This window comes from Dendropsophus ebraccatus, chromosome 1 (assembly GCF_027789765.1).
Source record: "Dendropsophus ebraccatus isolate aDenEbr1 chromosome 1, aDenEbr1.pat, whole genome shotgun sequence".
Classification (NCBI taxonomy): domain Eukaryota; kingdom Metazoa; phylum Chordata; class Amphibia; order Anura; family Hylidae; genus Dendropsophus; species Dendropsophus ebraccatus.
The window spans coordinates 205,182,728-205,206,125 of record NC_091454.1 but is presented as its reverse complement, the minus strand read 5'-3'; the positions used below and the strand labels follow the sequence as shown (position 1 = coordinate 205,206,125).

Sequence of the window (23,398 nt, the reverse complement as noted above, 5' to 3'; positions counted from 1 at the left end):
CGTTGGAGCCCCAGATACTTACCCTTTGCTGGAAGTCCTGCTCCTGGACCCGGGACGGAGATCTCGCCGTCGGCAACCGTGCGCGCGCGCTCCAGAGATGAGTTCGATGCCCATTGAGAATGACGTCTCCAGTCACTCTATGGGCATCAGCTCATCTCTGGTAATTAGCATACACCGCACGCCGATATCTATGTCCGGGGACTGGGTCCAGCAGCGAAACTTCCAGCAAAGGGTAAGTATCCGGGGCTCCACCAGGAGGGTCGGGCGGGCTCTGCGCCGGAATTCCAGGTGACAGGTCCTTTTTAAAGGAGACCTGTCACCCCCCGCGCCAGGGTGACAGGCTCCCAACCCCCAGCTAGGTCTCCTTATACAGACCTCATCTGGCGGAGTCCCGGAGCCTCTCCCGGGACGGAGATATCCCGGTGAAAAGCCGGCGCGTACGCTCTGGAGAGAGGTCCGGCGCCCATAGAGAATGAATGGAGCCGTGCGCGCACATCAGAGATGAGTCCGGCTCCATTCATTCTTTATGGGCGCCGGGCCGCTCTCCAAAGACTCCGCCAGATGAGGTCTGTATAAGGAGACCTAGCTGGGGGTAGGGAGCCTGTCACCCCGGCACGGGGGGTGACAGGTCTCCTTCAATTGCAAACCACACCTGAACTGGAAACAAGAGCGGTGCTGTCTCTGGAAGAAAGTGGCCAAGTTTTTGTAGCGGTAGAGAACCCCTTTAATCTACCTGTGCTTCATTGCTGAAGCTGGATTCTAAAGATGGAAGAACACAAACTTGCCAGCAGTCAGAGAAACAGGCATTGGCCAAGAGTGAACCAAATGTGCAGCTCGTCCTTTTATTATTTATTTTCCTATAATGTGTGCATTTATTCTTTTGTCCATGCAGGAAAAGTCGATCTGGTTACACACAACATCAATCTCGGAGACCATAAAGTAGTAGTCAAAGACTTTACTACATGTAAGAGGCAATGGGGGGAGATTTATTAAACATGGTGTAAAGTGAAACTGGCTCAGTTGCCCCTAGCAACCAATCAGATTCCACCTTTAATTTCCTGAAAAGTCTGTGAGGAATGAAAGGTGGAATCTGATTGGTTGCTAGGGGCAACTGAGCCAGTTTCACTTTACACCATGTTTGATAACTCTCCCCCTATGTTCGTAATCCAAGATTTCACTATACTGATAAAGTTTGGGCCTTCCCGTACAAGGCTGAGGCATATACACAATATGTAATGGCAGTGAGAAACTCAGCCCTTCAGCAGCATGAGCAAACAGTGACAGAAGTGCCCAGATTACTATGGGGTCTGATCCCAGGCTGCTCTCCATTCCCCAACTGGTCAGGAGATGCAGTCACCATAACATCCAGTTTATAGAAGGTGGAAGGAGGTGATGTATCCACGAACCAAGGTTGGGCACACAGCGTACAATAAAGCACCCGTCTGGTGGAAAGAGGTCACCAAGTCACAGTTTTATTCTTCATCTTCACACACAACTTAGACTTTCCTTCTCCATTACCATCTTCTAAATTGTCCATTGGGTCCTATTATTATTATTTATGCCAGTCATCATTCTTTTACAAATTTCAAGCCACCACAGCCTAATAAACAAACACATAAGGCCTTATTTACTAACAATACGTACGTTTTAAGCCATTATGCTGTCTGTTTTTTCGCGTCATATTCATTACGCCTTCTTCACGCCCTTAGTTAAATCTGCAAGGCTTTTCACAGGACAAAACCTAAGGGCCCTATTCCACGACCCTGATCAACAGTGTAAACGAGCGCTAGATCGGCGCTCGTTTACTGGGCCTATTCCACGGCCGATGATCGTTTAGCGAGGGCTGCATGGACATAGTTACCGATGTCTTTGCAGCATACATTACCTCTAGCAGGGCTTCTCCTCCGCTCAATCTTCCTCCCCGGGTCCCGCGACGCAGCATCAACTCCGGAGCGGCCTGACTGAGCTGTCAGACCGCTTAGCCAATCACTGGCCGCGGCGGTCCCGGCCAGTGATTGGCTAGGCGGTCTGACAGCTCAGGCCACACCGAAGCTGCTGCTGCGCCGCAGGACTCTGAGAGGAAGACGGAGCGGAGGAGAATCCCGGCAACGTGCTAGGTAATGTATGCTGCTTCTCAAATAGTCAGTCGCTCGCCGCGCACCGCTATTCCACAAAGCGTTGCCCGGTGGGTGACCGATGATTTTAGGTCTGGGCCTAAATAAACGATCAGCCGATGACACGATCTTCGGCTGATCGTTTTCTCTATTCCACCGAGCGATAATCGGTCGAATCTGGCCGATTATCTCTCTGTGGAATAGGCCCCTAAATCCCAACCATCCTGACACATTAGAAGTCAAAAAATGGTTTGCTTAACTCTTTAACGACCTGGGGTCATTAATGCGTCAATTCCTAGGTTGTTTCTGGACATTAGCTTATGGGATCATAATGATCCCATAAGCTGATGTTCCTATGTCTGCCCCCTCTCCTCTGTCCCCTGCCGCTGTCACAATCTTGTGACAGCGGCAGGGGAGAGAGGGGAGGGGACAGAGCTCCCTCTGTAGAGAGAGAATTCTCTTTCAGGAGCCCTATAGATGCTGCGGTCGTGCTGTCCGCAGTATCTATAGGCCTAACTGAGCACTGGTGCGCGGCTCCGGTGCTGAGAGTTGCGGCGGGTCCCCAGCTATCAATGATAGCCGGGACCCGCTGCGGATGACACAGGCAAAGCTTCTACGCCTGTGTCATCCGGCAGCGTAAATTAATGTTGCTGCAGCAACGTTACTTTACTACCCAGCGGCAGTAGAGGGCTAATAAATCTGTCAGTTGTGAAGGGTTTTAAAGGACACGCCCACTTGGAGGTGGCAGGCTCATTGCTCCGGGATGGAAAGTGGATCCTGGCACTGGATATCACAGAACCTGGTTGGATAAAAAGGGAAAAAAGTTAGTTATCATTCACTGAAACACCAAACAAGCAGATTGCAAAAACATTCAGGGCAGCACATTACACATATGGAAGTGAGGGTGAGCATTACATATAGGCCATGGTTTATCTAATATGTCACTGCCTAAGGGCGAGTTCAGGCTACGGAATTCTCGCGGATAAATTCTGCGGAATTTCGTCACCTGTGCGCGCTCACAGACGGGCGCCTCTCCGCCGGCTCCATAGACACCATTCTATGGGCCGGCTGATTCCGCCGAAAGAATTTATGACAATTCTTTCGGCGGAATGCGGAATCAGCTGGCCCATAGAATGGTGTCTATGGAGCCGGCGGAAAGGCGCGCGTCCGTGAGCCCGCACAGGCGACGGAATTCTGCGGAATTTATCCACGAGAATTCCCAAGTCTGAACCCACCCTTAACATCTTGCTTTCCTTATTCATGCCTGTATGGTTTACAAAAAACCTGAATGCTACTGCAGCTTTAGGCCATGTTCCCACGATGTACAAAAGATTGCAAATGTCTTAGCGACCTTTAGTACGTTGTGGGAACGTAAGGGGAGATTTATCAAACATGGTGTAAAGTGAAACTGGCCCATTTGCCCCTAGCAACCAATCAGATTCCACCTTTCATTTTCCAAAGAGTCTGTGAGGAATGAAAGGTGGAATCTGATTGGTTGCTAGGAGCAACTGAGCCAGTTTCACTTTACACCATGTTTGATAAATCTCCCCCATAGCCTTAGACCGCATTTACATGATCAGTGTTCGCTACGTGAAGTACGGACGGGGAATCCCTTGTCCTGGAGTGTTTCCCAAACGGCATGATGTGTAATATCATGCCGGGAGCGGGGAAACTGTTTGAATATTTGCGCTGCTGTAATAACAGAGCCAGGTGGCTTTGTCATTACAGCAACGCCAACATTTAAATAGTTTACCCGCTCCCGGCATGATATTACTACTACTGGGAAGCACTCCAGGACAGGGATTCCCCCCTCCGTTCTTGCCCCCCCTCCGATTCCCCCCCTCACGTAGCGAGCAAGGATGGTGTAAGTGCAGCCTTAGCATCCGCACCTTGGCCACTATGGGTGACCATACTCAATTTCTCTGAATTTAATAATATCGGATTCTCACAATAATGTGGGCCTTACATTTAGATTTTGTCTCTATATGACAAATACAACTTTGGTCCAAGATTCCCAATAAGATTCTATAATTTTCAGTTGAATTAAAGACCTTCACAACCTTAGGAATTCTTAGTGTCCTCCTGCTCGGTGACTTTAAAACCAAAATCTCCTTTCTTCTCTCTTATGGGGTCAGGGAGAGTATTGTGCGGTATCTGGGGGGCTTCACCGACTACTGGTGGTAACTCTGTGCTGCAGTCACTTCCGGAGTCATCCTCATCATCACCTATGAAGGAGCTCTGACCCCAATAATAAAGAATCACAAGACAGGTAGTGATGATGCTATATACACTATAGGAAATTACTGCCCAAGAATACATTTCTGTGAGACATGAAGACTTAAAGGGGGTATCCAGCGCTACAAAAACATGGCCACTTTTGCACCACTCTTGTCTCCAGTTCAGGTGTGGTTTGCAATTAGGCTCCATATACTTCAATGGAACAGAGTTTCAAACTTCACCCAATCTGGAGACAAGAGTGGGGCAAAAGTGGCCATGTTTTTGTAACGCTGGATAACCCCTTTAAAGGGGATGTCTCATAAAGACCTATCCAGTCCTCATTAGGACATATAAATGTGTGCTTTTAAAGAGGTACTCTGGTGAAAACATGTTGGTGAAACTGGCTCAGTTGCCACTAGCAACCAATCAGATTCCAGCTTTCATTTTCCAAAGAGTCTGTGAGGAATATAAAGTGAAATCTGATTGGTTGCTAGGGGCAACTGAGCCAGTTTCACTTTGCACCATGTTTGATAAATCTCCCCCTAAATTTGGGAAAGCTGTATGTGTCAATAGTTCAGCAGCCTGTAGCAGAGCAATCAGGGATAACTGTCAATCACCTCTTGCTCTGCTACAGGTTCCACAATGTGCAGCGCTAGTGACAAAGACAGCTTCCCCCAAGTACAATGTCAATTCTAGAGATGAACGCAACAATGCCTGTATCCATATTTTCTGTACACTGTTATGGGGGCTGCCATCTTGCCTGAGCTGTTTTTAACAGCATTTAGTGACATGGTATATAGCAATGAACATCTTCAGACCCTATTCTTTGTATGGGAACTATTAATAGTGTATTCTCCAATTGAAGTTAATAGGAGCCAAGACTGTAGTAATCCGCTGCTGCCACTGCACAGGGAACACAGTCAACTGCTTTCTGCCCTGTTCCTATTGTAGCGTGGCCACAAACAGCAGCACCTCACCACTCTGGATGGCCTATGTAATGGATAGGCTAGGCTCTCGATAGTGTCCAGAATAGAAACTTCAAGATTTTTAAATTATTTTACACTACACATAGTAAGATGGAAATTTTAAAAAAGCACAGAAAAGATGTTTAACAAAACCTGAACATGCAATTTTCTGCTGACGCCCATTGACAGATCTGCAGGTAACACCTTGGGGCAGATACCCCACAGGACGTCTTCCCAGGTCTTGCAGAGTCCAGGCCTTGACAGATCAGAGCTGTTAAGATGTTAATATTACCCAGGTGGCTGAATGAGGTCTGTAAATTATACCTGTAAGTCATCATCTTCCTCTCCTTCTGTGTCAGAGTGAGTAATACATGGCATCTGGGATAAATCAGTGCTACAGCCGCCTCTGGTGGTCTCCTCATCATCATTTAAGGGGTTTTGGCCCTGGAATAGCAATGATATTACAAGTATTACAAAACAGGAAGTGATCATGTGATGAAGCCCTACAGGAGATTGCTAGGCAGAGTAACTCATGTTCATGAGACATAAAGACTTAAAGGGAATGACTTATAAAGACAACTCTCCTCCTTACACCAGTCTGAAAAAAGCCTTAGGTCAGCACAGGTTTTTAGTCTCTCCATGTAAAGAAGAATGTTTCCATCATGGACAGCAAGCAGAGCTCTTAAAATTTGTAAGGCACTGCTACAGCATAATAAATACCTAAAGAACGTTTCATCACACATAGTTAAAGAGAACCAGTACTACTAGCATACTACTGTACCAGTTTGCTCTCGGTCGGCATGTATTTCAGTGCATTCATTGCTTTGGAAAGCGCCATATGTTTGGAGGTTGCCATCATGATCTAGAATAGATAGAAGCAAAACAAGACAGTAAGTACTCCCTATAATGTTGGGTCTAAAGTTTGACCTAAAATTCTTTGCAGTTTTAATTCATAATAATTCTTCACAGAACTGCAGATCACATATCATGCATCCCACAGCTATCACCACTAGGTGGCACTCTCTGCATACTGATTTATACAGTAGCTTCTAATAATCTTAAGTGATAATTCCTCCTCTTGGCTTCTGAATGCATTACACCTCAAGGCTATGTTCACACACACGTATGAGTAGTGTGATCATCCCGGCCGGGTGATTTTTATGGCCGCAGTGGATGACAGAAAGGAGAGGATGATATTTTGCAGTGGATGACAGAAAGGAGAGGAGGAGGGGGGGGGGGGGGGGGGGGGGAAGTCTTTTTGAATGCAGATAATGGCATATTTGCCTAATAAACCTAATTACAAAGTTTCTTAAAATCGCCTGGACTATTGATTTCTGCAAAAAAAAAAAAAAATGACAGTGACTCTTTAAGACTCACCTTGCATTTCTTCTTGTGTAAGGTGGTTTTGATATGTTGCTGTAGGTTAAAGAACTGCATAGGCAAAAACATGTCACATGCAGCACAATGAGCGACATCAACCTTCTTCAAAAACTGCTCCATGCCCAGTCCTGCCAAGAGTAACCAAATTGGGTTATTAACCCTTATTTTTCAGACAAAGGTTATACTTTATATAGTATAAGCCGATTATGAATGACGCCCATCATGAATGACGCTGTAAACATATTGTACAGATGGAATTGATGGAAGGATCATCGGGTTTTTCTTATTTTCCTACTTCACTTAGAAAAATTAAATGACCCGCACAGCAAATAAATATCAGACACTGGAACCTACAGATGATGCGCTCTCCATTTATAAAACAAAAGAATTTTCAGTATAAAGAGTTGCCACTAGGTGGCACTGTAGTAGTAGTAACTGTGATTAATGTTATTTGCATAGATTTAGGTTCTCACAGATGTACAGGTGATCAGCTGCTATTTCCTAACAGCGCGGTGGTGGCCTCCTTGCTCCCCAGTGTGACTTCTGGTTACAGGGTTTCTGAAGGATCAGGAGTCTCCTGTGACAGACCTGCATCAGTGTCCCATCTAGAGGACGGCATTAGTCGTCATGTTGTAGCGATAGAAACATGATTTTCTGTATGCAGAACATTGTTGAAAACCAAAGGCGACATTGTAAACACTTGTAGTGTGATTTGCACAGCTACAGCAACTAATTTACTTATATGTGTTTTTAGAGCAAATGGCAAGTGCATTATCTGAAGTGTCCATTGTCTGATTTTCATGTTATTTGGAGCTGTAGAGCGTCCATTACAGCCCTCAGTCTGGGGAATTTAAAGGGGTTATCCATCGCTACAAAAACATGGCCATTTTTCCCCCTCTCGTCTCCAGTTCAGGTGTGGTTTGCAATTAAATCGATTCTGTACCCCCAATCTGTCCCCCCCAAACCGCTTGTACCTTCGGATAGCTGCTTTTAATCCAAGATCTGTCCTGCGGGCTGTTTGGCAGGTGATGCAGTTATTGTAATAAAAAAACAACTTTTTAACTTGCAGCCCCGTGCCCAACAGCCGTGGCTTAGAATATCTGTGTCCTAACTCTGCACCACCCCTCCATCCCTCCTCCCCACCCTCTTCATCATTAGGAATGCCACTGGAACATTTACTGCTGTCTGAACACTGCACAGGTGCCTTAACGATCCAGCCCATGTGCCGGGCTGACAGAGGTGATGAATAGTAGGCAATCTGCCTGGAGCATTCCTAATGATGAGGAGGGACAGAGAGTTTGTGCCAGCCTAATGAATACATAACCTAAGCCTCGGCCGTTGGGCATGGGGCTGCAAATTTAAAAGTAGATTTTTAGGACAATAACTGCATCACCTGCGGAACGGACCCAGGACAGATCTTGGATTAAAAGCAGCTATCCGAAGGTACAAGGGGTTTGGGGGGGTCAGACTGTGGGTACAGAGTCGCTTTAAGCTCCATTTACTTCAATGGAACTGAGATTCAAACCCCACCCAATCTGGAGACAAGAGTGGTGCAAAAGTGGCCTTGTTTTTGTAGAACTGGATAACCCCTATAATTATGCTAACCTTCTATGCCTATCTATCGAGGGAAAGAATAACTGCAGCACCCCAATCGATTCACTAAAAAAATCTGTGTTTATTTCGCCTAAATCTAGCTATTTATCTAAAAAGGATGGCCACAGCTCCAGAGTTAAAAAAATTCCCCCAAATCTTTACTTAACGCTTCTTAAAAACCACACGCCAACGTGTTTCGAGGCCATGCCTCTTTATCATGCCATGATTAACAGCCGTGGCCTTGAAACGCATCGGCGTGTGGTTTTTATTCTGTTTGTCTCAAATATTTAAGTTGCGCTAAATAAGAGGATTTTTTTGTACTCACCGTAAAATCCCTTTCTTGTGGCTTCATTGGGGGACACAGCACCAGTGGGTATAGGCTACTGCCACTAGGAGGCGACACTAGACAGAAGAAGAAGTGACTCCGCCTGGCAGGCTATACCCCTCCTACAGGCACCAGGCTAACTCAGTTTAGTCACAAGCAGTAGAAAGTAGTAACAAAAACAGGCAAAAAAACAGGCTGGTCCCGGAAACGAAAACCCCAAGAACAGAACAAGCCCCGGGAGCACAACCTCAAACAGGGTGGGAGCTGTGTCCCCCAATGAAGCCACAAGAAAGGGATTTTACGGTGAGTACAAAAAAAATCCTCTTTTCTTGTGCCTGTCATTGGGGGACACAGCACCAGTGGGACGTACAAAAGCAGTCCCAGAGGGTGGGGAAAGAAGATTACAATCCCCATGCGGCCTGCCTAACGCACAGCGGCCTGCAGAACCTTGCGGCCCAGACTGGCGTCAGAGGAAGCCAGGATATGAACCTGATAAAACTTTGAAAAAGTGTGAACTGAAGACCAGGTAGCGGCCTTGCAGACCTGGGACACTGAAGCCTGATGGCGAACTGCCCAAGAGGCCCCCACAGCCCGAGTAGAATGAGCGGTGACCCGAAAGGGAGGAGCCCTGCCACGAACGCGGTAGGCCTCTGCGATGGCTGCCCTGATCCAACGCCCAATGGTGGTCTTGGAAGCCGCCAGCCCCTTGCGCGGACCAGACGGGACCACGAACAAGGAATCCGAGCGGCGGAAGGAAGCAGTGACGGACAAGTAGATCCGTATGGCCCGGACAAGGTCCAAACAATGCAGGGACCGTTCCCTAGGATGGGAGGGCGCAGGGCAAAAAGAGGGGAGAATGATGTCCTCATTAAGGTGGAATGCAGACACGACCTTCGGCAGGAAGAGGACGAAGCACCACCTTGTCCTTGTGAAGGACCAGATAAGGGGAGCGACAAGAGAGCGCTGCCAGTTCAGACACCCTACGGATGGAGGTAATCGCCACCAGGAATGCGACTTTCCAAGAAAGGAAACAAAGAGACACCTCACGAAGAGGCTCAAAGGGAGGACCTTGTAGAACCTCGAGGACTAAATTAAGATCCCAGGGCTCTAAAGGCTGTCGAAAAGGAGGGGCCAAATGGACCACCCCCTGAAGAAAGGTCTTCACCTGAGGGCGGAAAGCCAGAGCCCGCTGAAAAAGAACAGACAGGGCGGAAATCTGCGAACGCAAGGTGGAATGACTGAGGCCTTTATCCAGCCCGGATTGTAAAAAGGAAAGAATCTTGGGCGTGGAACACACCAAGGGGTGAAAATTATTCTGTTCGCACCAAAAAAAGAAGGCCTTCCACACGCGATGGTAGATCCGAGCTGGCTGAGGCTTACGGGCCTTAAGCATGGTTTGGATGACTGGTTCCGAGAACCCACGAAACCTCAATACCGCGGCTTCAACAGCCACGCCGTTAAACTCAGCTGAGGTAAATTGGGGTGGAATATTGGCCCTTGTGAAAGGAGGTCGGCCCGCAGGGGAAAGCGCCAGGGGGCGTCGGCCAGGAGGTGCACTACGTTTGCGTACCAGGACTGGCGCGGCCAGTCTGGAGCGACAAGAATGGCGGGAACGCCAAGTGCCTTGATGCGCTTCAGGACTCGTGGGAGAATGGGCAAAAGAGGAAAGGCGTAAACCAGGGAGAACTGCTCCCATGGGGTCACCAAGGCGTCGACCGCGAACGCCCAAGGATCCCGGGCTCGAGTCACATAGATGGGGAGTTTGTGGTTCAGCCTGGAGGCGAAGAGATCCACGTCTGGGAATCCCCACCGCCGGCAGATTTGAAGAAACACCTCGGGATGTAGAGCCCATTCGCCCTGATCCAGTCTTTCGCGGCTGAGGTAGTCCGCCGCCCAATTGTCCACCCCGGGAATGTGGACTGCCGAGAGAGCTGGAACAAAACGCTCCGCCCAATGGAGAATGCGAGCGGCCTCGGTCATGACAGAGCGGCTCCTGGTGCCGCCTTGACGGTTCAGATAAGCAACGGCGGTGACGTTGTCGGTCTGAACCCGGACCGGGTAACCCCTCAGGAGATCGGTCCACTGAGACAGGGCGAGAAAGATGGCCCGGAGCTCCAGGATATTGATGTGAAGCCGAGCCTCCATCGGCGACCAAGAGCCTTGAGCTGTGTGGCTCCCAAAGACAGCCCCCCACCCGGACAGGCTGGCATCTGTAGAGACGACCAGCCAATTGAGGGGGAGGAACGAGCGGCCGAGGAGGACCACCGGAGACGTCAACCACAAAAGAAGAGAGGAGAAAAGAGAGAGACAGGGGGGAGAGAGGCAGGGAGGTGGAGTATTTGGGTGACCCCCCCCAGACTCCAAGGAAGGCTAAGGACAGGAATACTCACCTGTCCGGCGTCTTCAGGTGCGCGCAGGGTCACCCCTTCGGTCACCTCGCACCTTTGTGGGGGACCGGTATCCTGCCGCAGGGAGCAGGCGTTGGGGGACGGGTGACCGGCGCAGGGAAAAGAAACTTTCCATGCACCCTCAGGGGGAACTGCGTCTGATGTGGCAGCCCACACCTGTGTCTACCTCCTACGGACACTAGACTAAAACTGAGTTAGCCTGGTGCCTGTAGGAGGGGTATAGCCTGCCAGGCGGAGTCACTTCTTCTTCTGTCTAGTGTCGCCTCCTAGTGGCAGTAGCCTATACCCACTGGTGCTGTGTCCCCCAATGACAGGCACAAGAAAAAGATTTTTGGGAATTTTTTTTTTACACTCTAGAGCTGTGGACATCCTTTTGTATTTGGAGTACTACAAACGGGATCGTCCCGAGGTTTATATCTAACGTGCTTCATACCTGGGAACTAAATAATGGACCGATACATGTAGTGAGCTGACAACTCTATGTGTTTGATATTGGTCTCCTATCTATCTTCTATCCTCCATTATCTATCCCTCCATCTCTTCTATCTATCTACTGATCTATCTATACAGAAACGCACCCCAGTTTATTAGCCTGTGTATGCCCCAAGCATCTTATAACAATAACTATCATATAATGAATGTATGGGGTTCTAGGAAAGCCCCCAGAGACACATGCCCAGGTGGGGTCTGAGGATCCTTTGGGGGTCAATGCCATGTCTTAGATGGTGAGGATGGTGTGGTGGTTGGGGCGGTTTCAAACATAAGCGGCTTGATAGCTACCTAGGGTGAAATCCCGATTTCGAAATACTTTGACAACTGTAGCGTCAAGGTCTTCAACCATATTGCACCGCTCCTTAGATATCTTATTTCTGTCCTCTATTTGCTTCTGGATGAAGGAAGGAAAGATGTTAGAGGAAAGGGAAAACCCAAACGCATAAAGCTAAATATACATAGTAAAGTGTGGCAGCTTCCTAATAGATTTTGTCCATCAATTCTTCACCAGTTTTTAGATCTCTGTTTGCCCTAAGCATATGGAACCATTCTAGGGTAAAATCCATCACATGAAACACAGACATAGGCATTACTCCCTTTCCCCCGGTCTTGGCGGTCTGCAGCTGTTTCGCGGGAATAACCCGCTTCCTCTGGCCAGAGGAAGTGGGTTATTCCTGCGAAACAGCTGTAGCCTGCCAAGACAGCCTAACGGCTGAACGTTTTTGTCTGCTTTTAAATACTCGGATGAAATAAAGAATTTATGAGGACTGGTGAGTGCCGCTGTGCATGTTTTCTACTTCTGTTCTTAAGATAAATTCAGCATATCGCTGCGCAGACGAGGATGCTGAGACACACGCTCACAGGTAGGTTAGGTAGCAGCTGTTTTGTGTGTACACCCACGCTTCATCAGACCTGATCTAATCAGGTCTGATGAAGCGTGGGTGTAAATGCGAAACAACTGCTACCTAACCTACCTGTGGGCATGTGTTTCTATATAGCATACCCTCAAAAGCAGCAGCATGAAGGACATTAAAGAGCAGTACTGGGGTGAAGTATAACACTTACTAGAGCTTTAAGTTGCTTCCCTGTGTCTCCCTATGCCCCTATCTCACTCTTTAGCTCCTCCCCTTCTATAAACTTCTGTGGGCAGCTGTAAGCTGATACTTGAACAAACTGATCTTTTTTCAGAGTGGTATCTGTATACAGAACACAGCTTCCAGGACTAAGGGTATATGCACAGGGAGTAATTCTTGCTGAAAACTCTGTGTGGAATTCACAGCTTGCTCCCCCGCTTGAAGTTCCGCCCATCACACGAAATGATATGTGAATTCTTTGGGTGGACAGCGGAATCAGCCCGACCATAGAATAGAGACTTTGGACACTGGAGAGAGGGAAGTGGGAGTGCGTGTGGAGTTTTCCACGAGAATTACTCTGTACGTCTGGGATGGGGAACCTTCAGCCCTCCAGCTATTGCAAAACTACAATTCCCATCATGCCTGGACAGCCGAAGCTAAATCTTCGGCTGTCCAGGCATGATGGGAATTGTAGTTTTGCAACAGCTGGAGGGCCGAAGGTTCCCCATCCCTACTGTACGTATACCCTAAAACAGAAGACAAATTTGGCTGTTGCCTCGAAAAAACTTTGTCTACAGTAGTCGATGAACAATCAATACACATCCACTTATAGACTGATTGCAAACTGCTGCTGTATCAGTGTGATGGATTGCCATACTATACCTGCAGGACGTCTGCACTCTTACTGGGAAGCTTCTTCTTTACAAATTCTAAATGTTCCTTATGGAAACTGCTCTGCATGTGTAAGTTATACTCCTCCTCGTAGAATGTGCGAAACTGACACAGATAGCAGTAATACTGGATGCTGAAAGGGAGACAACATGTTATCAGGTTTGTTACACAATGGGGGAGATTTATCAAACATGGTGTAAAGTGAAACTGGCTCAGTTGCCCCTAGCAACCAATCAGATTCCACTTTATATTTCTCACAGACTCTTTGGAAAATGAAAAGTGGAATCTGATTGGTTGCTAGGGGCAACTGAGCCAGCTTCACTTCACATCATGTTTGATAAATCTCCCCCTATGTATCTAGTATGCTGTACTCTATATATTATACCATGAACCACGTACCCATTTATAAGACATAATTCTATTTTCTTTTCGGTCTCTTGATGCTGTTTGCTAGATGACTGTGAAGGTTCTATAGGGGAAAAAAAAAAAATCTTCCTCAATACAACTGGTTAATCGAAGTGGATATACACTCCTCAATATCAAAATTACAAATCGTGGGATTATGGAAATCACCGGATCGACAGACTTGTTAATCTCAATGAAATTATAGTAAAATGGAAACAAAATATTCTAAACAACTTGATTTTTTGAGTATTTAAAATGAGTGCTACATGCTGAAATACATGCACTAACACACCTTGGTATGCTACTAATGAGGTTATTAAAGGGATAATCCGGCAGAATTTTTTTTTTTGTTCAAATCAACTGGTTTCAAAAAGTTATACAGATTTGTAATTTGCTTCTATTTAAAAATCTCAAGTCTTCTTTTAGTACTTATCAGCTGCTGTATGTCCTACAGGAAGGGATGTATTCTTTCCAGTCTGACACAGTGCTCTCTGCTGCCACCTCTGTGCATGTCAGAAACTGTCCAGAGCAGTAGCAAATCCCCAAAGATTTGAACCTCTCCTGCTCTGGACAGTTCCTGACATGCACAGAGGTGGCAGCAGAGAGCACTGTGTCAGACTGGAAAGAGTACACCACCACTTCCTGCTGGACATACAGCAGCTGATAAGTACTAAAAGACTTGAGATGTTTAAATAGAAGTAAATTACAAATCTAGATAACTTTCAGTTGATTTAAAAGAAAATACATTTCTCTTGAGTACCCCTTTATAGTTTTCTGCCACGCTAAATGAACTTAGACATGTACATCATAATGATCCACTGCTGGCGGCTCCCTCCAATAACCAATCACGTTCTGAATGTGCTCGATGGGAGACAAGTCCAGAGACGCTGCAGGCCATTGTAGCACTTTATGCTTGATGACGATGGTCATGCTAGGATGCAGTTTTTATGCCCATAAAACCACAACTTCTGTGCCCCATGTGAACATACCCCAATGGAGTACTCTAATTTCACAAATACTGTTTTTGAAAAAATGAAAATAGGATATTGTCAATACTCAGTGTAAAATCCTTTTCTTATGACTGTGGGTATAGGCTGGTGCCACTAAGACAGTCATGTCAAACTCTGGCCCGCGGGCCAGATCTGGCCCGTAGTGCCATTATTTTTGTCTCGCCATGCTTTTCCATTGCTGTGTTAAATTTGGCCCACCTTCTGTTGCAGCAGATTGGACCACCCATATTATAATCTCATAGGCTTCTACATAAGAGACTGTTGGGGAGGACTGGCTACTATATAAGACTATTGGGATGGCTGACTACTATAAAAAAAAACTAAAAAACTTTTGGGGTGGGCTGGCTACTATATGAGAGACTATTTTAGGGACTGGCTACTACATAAGAGACTATTGGGAAGGGCTGGATACTATATAAGAGACTATTTTAGGGACTGGCTTCTATATAAGACACTACTGGGAGGGCTGGCTTCTACATAAGAGACTATAGGGGAGGGCTGGCTACTATATAGAGACTATTGGGGAGGGCTGGCTTCTATATGACACATTATTGGGAGGGCTGGCTACTATATAAGACACTATTGGGAGGACTGGCTTCTATACAAGAGACTATTGGGAGGACTGGCTACTATATAAGACTATTGGGGGAGGGCTGGCTACTATATAAGACACTTTTGGGGGCTGGTTACTATATGGGATACTATTGGGAGGGCTGGCTACTACGAAGGTCTCTAATAGTATGCCTGGCACTATTTGGGGGGGCTACTTCATGGGGCACAATTATGGGATTACCTACTGCTTGAGGGATATAATGGGTAACTTTCATGTGGGGAAAATTACTTTAGGATAGGCAGTGCCAGAAACGCTGCATGCAATCTTCATTAAATATCATGGTTGGCCCGCGACTTTGTCCAATTTTTTAATTTTGGCCCACCGTGCTCTAGGAGGTGACGCTAAAAAAAAAAAAAGCTGAACATTTAAATGCCCAAGGCGTTAACTGGGGGCTATGTCTCCTACAGAAACTGAACTATAACTGGTTAACTTAGTGCCTGCAGGAGGGGTATAGTCATACTGTACTTTGCTTAGTGTTGCCGGCCTATAACCCCCCGCTTTCTGTGTCCTCCAATGAGACAAGTGAGAAAAGTTATCCATGTTTCCAATATCCGTTCTAAATGTGCTCCCCGTGATTTGAAAAATCTGTTTGCTGTGAACAACAAAATTTTCTTAAAAAAACATGAGGAATTAACATTTTTATGTGTAATCTGATTTTATTGACAGCCAAGCAAACAGCATATACAAAATCGATCAGGCTTTAGTATATAGCGACCCGCAAGTCGCCTGGCGTCACAATTTTTAAAATATAAAGAACAAGAAAAAGCACAATGCAATGTCAACATTTCCAAACATCTACACCACCAACACGGCAGTGCTGTACCTAGCAAACATCGAGCAACTTAAGTGTCATGCAGGTTGTAAGAAAAAGGATGAAAAGAAAAGGCTGAGGCGGAGAGCAGGATAACAGGGAGAGGGGAGGGGAGGCAGGCGGGGGCAGACAACAGAACCAAACACTGCAGCAGTTACAGTGCTATAAAAGGACGGAGCATCCACACCTAACGGATGAGGGCCAGGAAGGCCTCCGAATCCATGAACAGACGCCAGGGAAACCACACCTTATCAAATTTAGCAGACTGCTCATGAGCCTCTGCCATCAGCTCCTCCATTCTACCCAGCTCCCTAAGCCATTCTGCCATTGTGGGTACTGCGGGTGTTTTCCAATGTCAGGGAATAACCATGCGAGCCGCGGTTAAAAAATGTCGCAACATCCCTTTCTTGATGGTGGCCAGGGAACCCGGGATCTGTGACAATAGGGTCAGCTGTGGGGAATTAACAACGGTCCTTCCAGAATATGCGGTATAGATGGTTAAGATTCTATCCCAAAACTCTCGGATGCCGGGACATGCCCACCAGATGTGTAACATATCGCCAGCCTCCGTGAGGCATCTCCAGCAGCGGTCAGAGACCTCAGGAAACATTGTATGCAAGGAGACTGGGCAATAATACCACCGTGAAAGAATCTTGTAATTTTTCTCTTTTGCCTTAGCGGCCATGGAAACCCCATGGGTAAGTTCGCAGATTTTCTGGAAGGACTGACCTTCAAGAGACACATCCAAGTCACGTTCCCACTTGTCAAAGAAGGAAGGCCTGTCACGGTGTGAAATACCACCCAGAATCTGGTATAGTACAGATATGCAATGTGGGATAGCAGAGGTGGAAACAACCAGATTATCAAAGTCCGTGAGTGTGGCAACATACGTGCCTCTCGGAAACAAGGTTCGTAAAAATGAGGCTAGTTGCCCATACTCCAGCCAGGACAAACGACGGTCCGGGGACTGAGCCTGAAGTGTCACCACAGATGAAATGGCGTCACCCGTCATGCAGTCCCTAACTCTAGGGTAGTCGGACCGTTCCCACAGGAGAAATCTGCACGTCTGTAGGCCAGGCTAGAATGATGGATTCTGGAGTATCGGGGAAAGCGCACCCGGTACTACTGATAATTTATGTCTAGCGACCCACCTATCCCAAATGCATAACGTGTGTGGGGCAAAGAAGGGGAGACCAGACAGATTGGCGTATTCCGGAAGAAAGCCATGGCAAAAGAGGGGGTGCAATCGGACATAATGAGAACTCCAGATCCACCCACCTCTTAGAGCAGGAATTAACATTTTTGAAAGACCACCTGATAATCCAGAAAGTGTCACAATGTGGCACCACTATAACCCAAACCCCCTTTGTTTTCTAACGCCCCAGTGAATTTTGCAATCACTATAGGTTCTTTTTACCTGTTTCCTTCTGTCTTCCATCTTCTTGGTCTATTTCCTGTAAAACAAACATCCACATCTCATTCAACCACGGACTGAAAGACGTCACTTATAGGCCCGGCCAGTGATCTACAGAACTTACCGTGGTCGTGCTTTGGGCCGCCTCCCTAGCATTGCCACCTGGAAGACAAAACATATAGCTTATACTCCTAAATAAACAGCATCGCGTGTGATAAATGGCCAGAACCAGAGTTCTCTATGATCATATGTATTGCCATAGAGTGACAGCTGTCAGTCACCACCCTGCCGGGGATCATGTTGTGCCTGCACAATCACCACCAGAACTGTATGATGCTGGGTGAGCGCATGGTCCTAGTGCTGTATATTAATTCCTTAACTCAGTTTACGTGCTCATAACTTTGTTAAACCTAAACTTATTCTAAGTGATTCTGACATGGTTTTCTAGACAAAACGTGCTTCCCGTTAGTAGTTTATTTTGGTTGACACATGAACCCTTTCTTTGTGAAAGTCTCTTACTTTTTAGGATGTTAAAAGGCTTCAATGTTTTTCATTAACAGTAACGGGTGACAGGGGAGACTATCAGGTACAGCAACAGGGGAAAGGGGAGACTATAGGTACAGTAATGGGGTAACTCAGACAAAAGGGTTATGTAACTAGTAGTTCCCTGGACTGAGGCAGATCACTAGCACACAGTATCCATCTTCTGTCATGCTGGATATCTGGGCTGATCGCTGCTCTGGGGGTCCAAGGCAGATAGATATCCCAGTATTCCCATCAGAACACTTATCACCTTGTATACAATTCTCCATAGCCCTTTGTCTCCTGTGTATACACTTCCTGACACCTCACCTTCCTTTGATCCTGACTTTCGCCTCTTCCAACGCTTCTTCGGGGCTGGTTGTCCTGCTTCAGGAATATTATTGTGTAGTATCTAAAAAAAAGTCAAAGACACATGCAGTAGCCCACCATTAAAACACTGGTCACCGCTACAACATACGGCACAAATTAGGACTGCCATATGTAGTTGCTGTTCTCAGGGCACTGGCTGCTATACAGGTGTTTTGTACCTCTACCACCACTACGCTGTACATCTATGCTCCAGGTCTCTAAAGGAAATCTGTCAGCTTTATGTCATGCTCTGAGCTCAAGTATCTAGGACAGGGATAGGGAACCTTGGCTCTCCAGCTGTTGCAAAACTACAACTCCCATCATGTCTGGACAGCCAAAGCTATCCCTGGTCTAGGAGGTATTGCTGAGCTGCAGCATGCATGCCTCCTCCCTCCCCCACCCTGCCTAAGATGATTGACATACAGGGCTCAGTGCTAAAAGCTGAACCCTGTACTTCACTCAGTCAAAGCAGGGAGGGGTGCGGCTTGGCATTGCCTCATTGACACATGAGTGCTGTCAGTGTTGAAAATATAGAACAAGTCACTAAGCGTTATTCGTACAAAGTGTAATTCTCCATATTCTCCCCCCTTAAAGGGGTTATCCAGCACTACAAAAACATGGCCACTTTTCCCCCTCTCTTGTCTCCAGTTCAAGTGCGGTTTGCAATTAAGCTCCATTTACTTCAATGGAACAGAGTTTGAAACCACACCCAATCTGGAGACAAGAGGGGAAAAAGTGGCCATGTTTTTGTAACGCTGGATAACCCCTTTAACTGGGCTTATCCAGGCTAAGAAAAACATGGCCACATGTCCAGAAATAGCACCACTCTTGTCCCCAGTTTGGGTGTGGGGTTTAACAGCTTTGTTCTATTGAAGTTAATAGTGATAAACTGTAATACCACACACAACCTGAGGACATGGGTGGCGCTGTTTTTGCAAGAAAGTAACTGTGCCGAAGAGCATGAAGCGGCTCTATTCTGTGGGGTTCTCGTTTTTGAGATCCAGTATAGGCCTATAGTAATGTAAGGGTGAGTATCATAGTGCAGATCAGTCCATCAGCTCTCACCTTCCAGTGCTTTCTTTTCACCTTGAACCCTCCGCCAAAGAAGAAGTTTTGTATTGTATACTTCACTTTCTCAAGTTCATCCCCTTCTGGGTCCGCTTTTGGCATATTAGGTTGCTTTTTACGCTTTTTACGTCTTTTAGATGGGGTGGGCCCAGAGTTACCCCTGAAGCCTCCTCTTGGGTCCCCCCTCCACCCCGGCTGCCCACGATGAGGAGGCCGCTGCTCCCATCCTCTTTCGTATCCTCCCTCAGGCTCAGGATAGTCGTATCCGCTCCATTCTGGTCGGTCGTAGTAACTGCAGGAAGAAATAAAATGTTGTTCAGTTCCGAGCTCATCTATACAGCAATACCCATTGCTTCTACATACAAAGGGTACTCCAACAGAAAACAAATTTCAGATTAACTGATGTCAGAAATTTATATAGATTTGTAATTTACTTCTATTTAAAAATCTTGAATCTTCCAGTACTTATCAGCTGCTGTATGTCCTGCATGAAGTAATGTATTCTTTCCAGTTTGACACAGTCTGCTCTGCTCTCTGCTGCCACCTCTGTCCATGTCAGAAACTGTCCAGAGAAGCAGCAAATCCCCATAGAAAACCTCTCCTGCTCTGGACAGTTCCTGACATGGACAGAGGTGGCAGAGGGAGGGTACGGTGAGCGCCTCTTTATGATTTTTGGCCATTTTTTTTCAATGGGATCTGCTTGTGCTTCTTACCTCCCTGTGCCTCCTCCATCATAGGGGGGCATCCCAGATCCTGGTGACGACCAGTGTGAGTCCCGGGTATAGCCATATCCTTTATTGGGATGACACAAGAAACAGAGACAGGATTGAATAAGTTGAACTCCTTAAAGGAGATAACCCACAGGCAGCACCATCTCACTGCACCTCACAGCCTGCACCATGAAGAGGAGCTGCTGGGGGATCAGGGAGAGGTGAGTATATGGGAGACATAACCACAATGTGGGGGAACAGGGAGAGGTTCGTATAAGGGAGACAGAAGTACAATGTGGGGGAACAGGGAGAGGTGAGTATATGGGAGACCTAACTACAATGTGGGGGAACAGGGAGAGCTGAGTATATGGGAGACCTAACTACAATGTGGGGGAACAGGGAGAGGTGAGTATATGGGAGACATAACTACAATGTGGGGGAACAGGGAGAGGTGAGTATATGGGAGACATAACCACAATGTGGGGAAACAGGGAGAGGTGAGTATATGGGAGACATAACCACAATGTGGGGAAACAGGGAGAGGTGAGTATATGGGAGACATAACCACAATGTGGTGGAACAGGGAGAGGTTAGTATAAGGGAGACAGAAGTACAATGTGGGGGAACAGGGAGAGGTCAGTATATGGGAGACATAACTACAATATGGGGGAACAGGGAGAGGTGAGTACACGGGAGACATAACTACAGTGTGGGGGAAGAGGGAGGGGTGAGTATATGGGAGACATACCTACAATGTGGGGGAACAGGGAGAGGTGAGTATATAGGAGACAGAACTAAAATGTGGGGGAACAGGGAGAGGTGAGTATATGGGAGATCTAACTACAATGTGGGGGGGGAAAAGGGAGGTGAGTATATGGGAGATCTAACTACAATATGGGGGAACAGGGAGGGGTGAGTATATGGGAGACAGAACCACAATGTAGGGGAACAGGGAGAGGTGAGTATATAGGAGATCTAACTACAATATGGGGGAACAGGGAGAGGTGAGTATATGGGAGACAGAACCACAATGTAGGGGAACAGGGAGAGGTGAGTATATAGGAGACAGAACCACAATGTAGGGGAACAGGGAGAGGTGAGTATATAGGAGACCTAAACACAATGTAGGGGAACAGGGAGAGGTGAGTATATAGGAGACCTAAACACAATGTGGGGGAACAGGGAGAGGTGAGTATATGGGAGACATAACTACAATGTGGGGGGAACAGGGAGAGGTGAGTATATGGGAGACATAACTACAATGTGGGGGGAACAGGGAGAGGTGAGTATATGGGAGACCTAACCACAATGTGGGGGAACAGGGAGAGGTGAGTATATGGGAGACCTAACTACAATGTGGGGGGAACAGGGAGAGGTGAGTATATGGGAGACAGAACTACAATGTGGGGGAACTTCACTGAGGGAATATAGAAGTCTGTACCCAATAGGGGAGATTTATAAAACATGGTGTAAAGTGAAACTGGCTCAGTTGCCCCTAGCAACCAATCAGATTCCACCTTTCATTCCTCACAGACTCTTTGAAAAATGAAAGGTGGAATCTGATTGGTTGCTAGGGGCAATTGAGACAATTTTACTTTACACCATGTTTGATAAAGCTCCCCTACTATCTCTACAATTACAGCCCACTGCACGCACCGTCTCCTCCAGGAAATCCCCCTCCTCCCAGGTATCTGTCTCCGCTTCTCCACTCCATGCTGAGACTCTTATATCAGGTAACGAGTTTCTCTATGCATAGAGGTAACTCCGCCCACAGCGTTGCGCTATTGGTTACAGCTCTCCTTTACAAGCGCTTATTGGCCACAATCACTTGTCACTTATCGATACCCACTATGATTAGTTGTTATCTCAAAGCTCCCGCCTTTTCCGGTATTGGGTTCCGCCCTAGATCTTTAGTGTGGCCAATCAAAAGGTTAGCTGACGCGGGCTGTCACGTGACATTCCCTGTTCACGTGACCGCGCTAGTCACTTGGTCACGTGACCATTTGATCGGGGGGGGGAGACTACAACTCAATGCCGGTAAAAGGGCGGAGCGTTGATATAATAACCAATTATAACGGGGAAAGGTAAGTGACCAATAAGCGCTTGAGAAGGAGAGCTGCAGCCAATAGCGCAACAGTGTGGGCGGAGTTACTTGTGAACGCGGAGAGAAACTAGTCGGCGAATATAAGAGTCTCAGCATGGAGTGGAGAGACAGATACATGGAATCAGGGGGACTCCCTGGAGGAGAATGGGGGTGCAGCAGGATGGGTTTAGCTACAACTCCAGGGATTTATAGAGAGTTGTTGGCAGACTTCAGTGAAGTTCCCCCACATTGTAGTTAGATCTCCCATATACTCACCTCTCCCTGTTCCCCCACATTGTAGTTAGATCTCCCATATACTCACCTCTCCCTGTTCCCCCACATTGTAGTTAGGTCTCCCATATACTCACCTCTCCCTGTTCCCCCACATTGTAGTTAGGTCTCCCATATACTCACCTCTCCCTGTTCCCCCACATTGTAGTTAGATCTCCCATATACTCACCTCTCCCTGTTCCCCCACATTGTAGTTAGATCTCCCATATACTCACCTCTCCCTGTTCCCCACATTGTAGTTAGATCTCCCATATACTCACCTCTCCCTGTTCCCCACATTGTAGTTAGATCTCCCATATACTCACCTCTTCCTGTTCCCCCACATTGAAGTTATGTCTCCCATATACTCACCTCCCTGTTCCCCCACATTATAGTTACATCTCCCATATACTCACCTCTCCCTGTTCCCCCACATTGTAGTTATGTCTCCCATATACTCACCTCTCTCTGTTCCCCCACATTGTAGTTAGATCTCCCATATACTCACCTCTCCCTGTTCCCCCACATTGTAGTTAGATCTCCCATATACTCACATCTCCCTGTTCCCCCACACTGTAGTTATGTCTCCCATATACTCACCTCTCCCTGTTCCCCCACATTGTAGTTAGATCTCCCATATACTCACCTCTCCCTGTTCTCCCACATTGTAGAGTTATGTCTCCCATATACTCACCTCCATGTTCCCCCACATGGTGGTTAGATCTCCCATATTCCCACCTCTCCCTGTTCCCCCACATTGTAATTAGGTTTCCCATATACTCACCTCTCCCTGTTCCCCCACATTGTAGTTAGATCTCCCATGTATTCCCCTCTCCCTGTTCCCCCAGCAGCTCCTCTTCTCTACCTGGTGCAGTGATACGGTG

General features: G+C 47.0%; 1 protein-coding gene across 2 annotated transcripts; it reads right to left on the bottom strand.

Moving 5' to 3' along the window:
- Positions 1-1,448: 1,448 nt before the first annotated feature.
- Positions 1,449-22,034, bottom strand: LOC138789295 (A-kinase anchor protein 8-like). 2 transcript variants are annotated; one of them, XM_069967918.1, is made up of 14 exons: positions 21,818-22,033; positions 20,165-20,243; positions 19,449-19,743; positions 18,345-18,426; positions 17,617-17,654; positions 17,496-17,532; positions 13,639-13,708; positions 13,231-13,372; positions 11,783-11,888; positions 6,674-6,804; positions 6,078-6,158; positions 5,621-5,740; positions 4,175-4,352; positions 1,449-2,913 (listed from the first exon to the last, which is right to left on the bottom strand). In XM_069967918.1, the coding sequence occupies exons 1-13, from the start codon at positions 21,873-21,875 to the stop codon at positions 4,176-4,178; spliced, it is 1,416 nt and encodes a 471-aa protein (XP_069824019.1). In that variant the 5' UTR covers positions 21,876-22,033; the 3' UTR covers positions 1,449-2,913; position 4,175. The 2 variants fall into 2 exon arrangements, with proteins under 2 accessions (XP_069824019.1, XP_069824065.1); XM_069967964.1 differs by lacking the exon at positions 4,175-4,352 and having other exon boundaries at positions 21,818-22,034.
- Positions 22,035-23,398: the final 1,364 nt, after the last annotated feature.